Source organism: Schistocerca serialis, chromosome 9 (assembly GCF_023864345.2).
Source record: "Schistocerca serialis cubense isolate TAMUIC-IGC-003099 chromosome 9, iqSchSeri2.2, whole genome shotgun sequence".
Classification (NCBI taxonomy): Eukaryota; Metazoa; Arthropoda; class Insecta; order Orthoptera; family Acrididae; genus Schistocerca; species Schistocerca serialis.
Window position 1 is genome coordinate 273246551 of NC_064646.1, and position 6000 is coordinate 273252550.

The 6000-nt window shown below is 42.0% G+C and overlaps 1 protein-coding gene across 1 annotated transcript in view; it reads left to right on the forward strand.

Annotated features, from left to right (window-relative positions):
* Positions 1 to 5553, forward strand: part of LOC126418587 (GPI transamidase component PIG-S) — a 51441-nt gene extending 45888 nt beyond the window's left edge. Inside the window, exons 7-8 of the mRNA XM_050085409.1 lie at positions 860 to 1206; positions 5207 to 5553. Coding sequence (XP_049941366.1) covers positions 860 to 1206; positions 5207 to 5321 — 462 coding nt within the window. The 3' untranslated portion in view covers positions 5322 to 5553. The remainder of the gene's footprint in view (positions 1 to 859; positions 1207 to 5206) is intronic.
* Positions 5554 to 6000: the final 447 nt, after the last annotated feature.

Sequence of the window (6000 nt, forward strand, 5' to 3'; positions counted from 1 at the left end):
GTGACTTGTGCTATACTGATTAGATGTAACGGTTAGAAAAACGGAGACCTACGTCCGAATGAAGAACATATTCGACCCGGTAATGAGGACATTATATTGAAAGGCACCGACATTTCTTTTGCCTTTAACATACTCTTAAGATGTTCTTTTTGACTGTGAATGTCTGATTTTACCATTAAATTTGGATGGAAAGTACTTACATGTGCTACATGGTTGCAGCCACATTCATAATAAATAAAAATCTGCAAGTACTGTTTTTCAAAACAGAAGTTTATTCATATGGTGAAAGAGAGGGAAGGATTCAAGGGAAAGAAGACCAAGACTAATCAAGGGGAAGAACCATTGGTTAAGAAAAACGTGACAAGACAAGAAGGAATATTGTAATAAATGTAAGGACAGAGAATATTTGAAAATGGGAATATCATGCTGATAGCAGATATTTATTGAGTCTTGTGTGATGTGAAATATGTCTGAGAAAATAAATCATTAATGGAGCTTGAGTAAGGCATATGGGACAAGTTGTTAGTGGTGGCTATGAAGAGGGTATTAACCAATAAACTTATGGCCATGAATTTGAGGAGAGACATGTGGTCTGACTGCAATGTTGCAGAGGTTAGAAGGACAGTGGGAAAGATTCTGTGTGTAGTGTGATGAGAAGGTGAATAAAGTGTGCCTTATTTCAAGGCACAATTTGAAACGTACGCTACTAGTTTCCATGAATCTCATTATTGTTACAGTGTTATCTTATCATTCTCCTACTTTCTCATTTACATGAAAACTGTAATAGTAAATGCTGAATGCATGTATTACCACAGTGGAATGTTACTACAGAGCATAATATTTGTGTAATCTTTTGCAGGCTCCTATTGCACGTGCATCTATAATGCCGGAGCCACAAGCAGCAGTTCGATTATGGGAGGTTGATGCTTTGATGAGGATCCGTGCTCTTGAACAACTGCTGTCTGCTCGCCTTACGCTACAGTCGTTGTCAGCACTCTTGGAAGAAATCAGCAACATAGTGATTGGGAAGGATGTGGCTGAGGCTGTTGAAGCAGCTGTAGAGGGACTGCATACTAGTGTAGAACATCTTGCAAGAGGAAATCTTGCTCGTGGACTGTCTAGTGCAAGAAATGCCTTCCTCCAAGCAGAGGCTGCATTCACTGATCCTTCTCTGCTTTCTCTTCTGTATTTTCCTGATGATCAAAAGTGAGTAACATGGCCTTCAGCAGCTTCTTTAACATGTGGAAACATAATGTGCCTCAATCAAAGAAATAATATATATTGTTCCACACTAAATATACAATTATGGATCAGTACTCTTCTTGACAGTAGTGAAATATGGTGACTAGATTAAGTTCAACTACCATAATGTATTTATACATAATATTTTGAGGGGGATATACCAAGTCCAGTGCTGTGAACTTCTAGCCAAGAGGAGCAGGACGTAGCTTCATTTCTGGCCTTATTTATTTTTTCCATTGATTTCGTAGATCACTTCAAGCAATTCTAGGATGGTTCTTCAGACTGCAGCAGTTTCTTCTCCCCTTCATCTTACACATGAGCTAATGATTTCTGCATTTTAAGCAAGGGACGTTAATTCTGGCTGCAGGCAGGTGGAGTTGTGCACAGCACACAGTGACATGAAGGAGTGGATTGGGAGCCAAGATAGAACAGGAGACAGTCAGGAGAAGAGGGTGTGATTCCAATCATCATCATCTTGGACAGTTTCCAGCCACTGGCTGGGTCTGTCGGGAACACAAGCCTCTCCATCGTGTTCTGTCTTTCCACCATTCCCCCTCTTCCACCTTCGTCCAGTTCTCTCCTCTTCTCGCTACACATTCCTTCACTCCCTTCACCCATCTATCTCTTGGTCTTCCCCTGGGCCTCTTCCCCTCCAGTTGCAGATCAAACATCCTCTTTGGAATTCTTCCCTCATCCATTCTCTTCATGTGTCCATACCACTGCAGTCTTGATTTTTCTATCCTGTCCTGTACTGGTTCCTCCTTTAGTCTTTCCCTCACATACACATTTCGCAATCTGTCTCGTCTTGTTACACTCAACCTGCTCCTCTGGAACTTCATTTCACTAGCTTGTATTCTACTTTTGTCGCTTTTATGCATTACCCATGTCTCACTTCCGTATGCCAATATGGGGACAAAGTAGGTTCGGTATATAATTCCCTTGGATTTCTGTGGCACCTCCTTGCTCCAAATAAGCCCCCTAATGCATTTGAAGAACTGCCCTGCTTTTCTGCACCTTTCATTTATTTCCATTGCGTTTCCCCCCTTACTTTCAATCATGCTTCCCAGGTACTTGAAGTTCTCTACCACTTATAGTTTTACCCCTCCACAAGTTATATCCACATTTGGCCTATTCTTCTTCCTTGTTGTGACAATTATTTCACTTTTCTTTGCAGAGAAATGCATTCCATATTGTGCTGCCGTTGCCTCCCATACATCTAACTGCTCTTGCACCTCCTTCTCGCAATTTCCCCATAACATCAGGTCATCGGCAAAAAGCACTGCTTTCATTTTATGATCTCCAATCGCATCTGATACTTGCTGTAGGATTTCATCCATAACAATAATAAACAATAAAGGTGAAAGTGCACTTCCCTGTCGCAGCCCATTTTCCAGCTTGAACCATGCAGTACGTTCCCTCCCCACTTTCACACAACTCTCACTTCCCTCATACATTTTTCTGACTTTTTGTGTTATCTCGTCATCTATCCCTTTTGCTTTCAGCACATCCCAGAGCTTGTCCCTATAGATACTGTCATACGCCTTCTCAATATCTAAAAAGGCCATGATTAAGTCCTTCCCGTACTCATAGTGCCTTTCCTGCAGTTGCCTTACCGCAAATATGAGGTCCGTTGTTGATCTTCCCGGTCTGAAACCATACTGCTCCTCTTGCAGTCTACTTTCAATACTGCTTCTTATTCTCTTCTCCAGGATCTTTTCATAGATTTTTCCACAGTGGCATAGCAGGGTAATTCCTCTGTAGTTCTCACATCTCCTTTTATCCCCTTTCTTGAAGATCGGGACTATAATTCCTTTCTTCCAATCCTCAGGAATTCTGTTCTCCTTCCACACCACCCTCAGCACTCTGTATAGCCACTGGGTTCCTACTTCTCCTGCTGCTCGTATCATATCCACTGTTACTTCGTCCCAACCTGGTGCCTTGCCCCCTTTCATCCTCTTTATGGCTTCTTCCACTTCATTCCAAGTTAGATCATCAATTTTCCCACTATTATAATCGTCTGCTGCCTTAGGCTCTCCATCGCTGTTAGTTACCCGCTTGGCGGCATTCAACAGATCTTCAAAGTACTCCTTCCAAATCTTTTTGAGCTCATGCATTTCCTCCACAACTCTTCCATTATTATCTATGATCCTCAGGCACTCGCTTCTGTCGTTCCTCTTATTTCTTACCATGGTGTAAAGTACTTTTTTGTTCCCTTCACTGTCCTCTTCTAACATTCTTGTCCATTTTTCCATCCACTTCTTCTTCTCCGCCCTTACTATGGTCTGTGCCGCTTTCTTGCTTTCCTTATATTTTACCATAGCTTCCTCTGTTCGGGTCTGGAACCATTCTCTGAAGGCTTTGTTCTTTCGAAGTACTGCCTCTTTACATATGTGGTTCCACCATGGGGTTTCCTTAATTCTCCTCTTTGTGCTAGTTCTTCCGCACACTGTCTCAGCTGCCTCAACTAGAGCCCTCTTAAAATCTCCCCATTCTTCTTCCACTGTTCTCTGATCTTCCTTTGGCAGCTTCTTCCTGATCAGTGTCCGGTACTGGGTCCTCCGTTCATCCTCTTTCAGCATCCATGTCTTCAACCTTTTCTCCTGTATGTCTGTTGCCCTCCTATCTTTTTTCTCTCTCAGGGTGGCTACCAACAGCCGATGGTCACTGTCTAAGGCCTCAGACGGAATGACCTTAACATCTGTGAGGCTGCTCATCATCTGCCTATCCACTAGTACATAGTCTACTACTGAAGTTTGGGACCAGTCTCCACTGTACCAAGTTATTTTGTGGCTACTTCTCTTCTTGTACCAGGAATTTGCGATCGCCAGCCCATTCCTCTTGCAGAATTCCAGCAACAATTTTCCTTCTCTATTTCGGTTCCCCCAGCCCTCTGGTCCCATTATCTCCTCGAATCCTTTCCTGTCTGTGCCAACATGTGCATTGAGGTCCCCTATTATAATCTGATTACCTCCATTTAGCTGCTTTTGCATGTCATCTTCAAATTCCTCCTTCTCCTTTTTTGTACACCCCACCTGTGGGGCATATGCTTGGATGATTTCAATGCTTTTTCCTTTCACTCGTACTCTGGCTTTTATCATTCGATCATTGATACCTTCCACCTCCTCCTGCAGACCCTCTCTGACCACTATTACCACTCCATTTCTTCCCCTCTCATTCCCTATCCAGTACAGTTTACATCCTTTACTTAGTGGTTTTTCACCAACTCCTCTCCACCTAGTCTCAGCAAGTCCCAAGATGTCCAATTTCCTCCTTTCCATCATTTCTACAATTTCTTCTAACTTCCCAGTTAGAGTCCTTACGTTTAAGGTGCCCAGTCGTAAACCATCTCGTAATCCTTTTCCATTGCTTGGTCAGTTTCCTTTAAATCCGTTCCGTGATCCGAGGCATGTTCCCTTTTTGAAAGCAGTTGATTTATCCACTACTGGCTTGCTAGGCCTATCGCAGCTTCACCAGAGCCCCGTTAGCCGTCACGTTTCAGGGTTCCCATAGGGCCTTCCCAGCTACCGTAGCGGTCCTGGGGCACACGAAGTCCCCGCTGTACATCGCCCCTATAGGCAGTCCCCTACTTTGTGCCGTTGCCCATCTCCCACGACTTGGACGAGGGGTTGGACTTATGGGAGACAGGTGTGATTCCAAGATGAGTGAAATTTGAGTTGTGTGGGCAGAGTGGGCCCAAAGAGATTACAGGATAAAAAAATCCAGTATCTGTTCTTTTTAACTATCTTTTCAGTGGTTTCCTACCTTTCTTGCTACATAGGAATTTATACAAATTCCAAAAGTTTGTGACCCAGCCTCCACAGAGTTTATAATTTATGTACTATTGCCCTGGTCTCTACTTGTTACGCATCATCTGTTATTTGTTGCATTTCATTCTGTCTTTATGCTAACAGTAGCTAACATCAAATGCTGAAATTTTAAAAATGCGCTATTGATTATTTTGCAGGTATGCTGTGTACATTCCACTTTTCTTACCTGTGATGATTCCAGTTGTTATGTCACTGAGAAAGATGAAGACTTGGATTTCAGTCTTGCGGACCGAGAAACTGAAAGTGGAATAAAGACACTTTCAAACTTGTGGATGAACAAATAGGAAAAAATAATTTGAGAGCTAATGTGACATTAGCTCAACTTTTAATGCCAAAGAATCACAAGGGCAATTCTAATAAATGTTAATGCTTATATCTTATCATTCCAAGAATTGTGCTTTGAGATGTAATTCAAAAGTTGTTTGAAAAGAAAATTGTGAACAAAGTGAACAACAATACAAAGCTTAGTATGTAAACACAATGTGCATTTCTTCCCATGTTTTGTCTTTGACATCACAGTATGTGAATTTATTGAAAAGTCTTGGATTTAATACTTCAAATGGATTATGGTTCTACTGTACTGTACACTCAAACTTCCGCAGACAACATGAACATTGTGTATCATATGAAGCAGCCCGATTTCTGTTGCGCATCTCAGTAATTGTCATGAATGGAAAGATGTGACAGCTATCCTGTTGATAAAATATTCTATCCTTAATAGTATACTACAACACAGTCAAAATACGTTCAAGAAATGGTGTCAAAGCTTCATTTGTCTGCTGGGGGATCCAAATGTGACCAGGATATGGACTGATATAATCATTTAATTCAGATGGCAGCTTTGTATTAACTCTTTACCGGTAACACCTTTGTTGGTGGAACTGCCATTGTGGATGACACCATGGTGAGACTTGGGCTGCAAATAAAAACT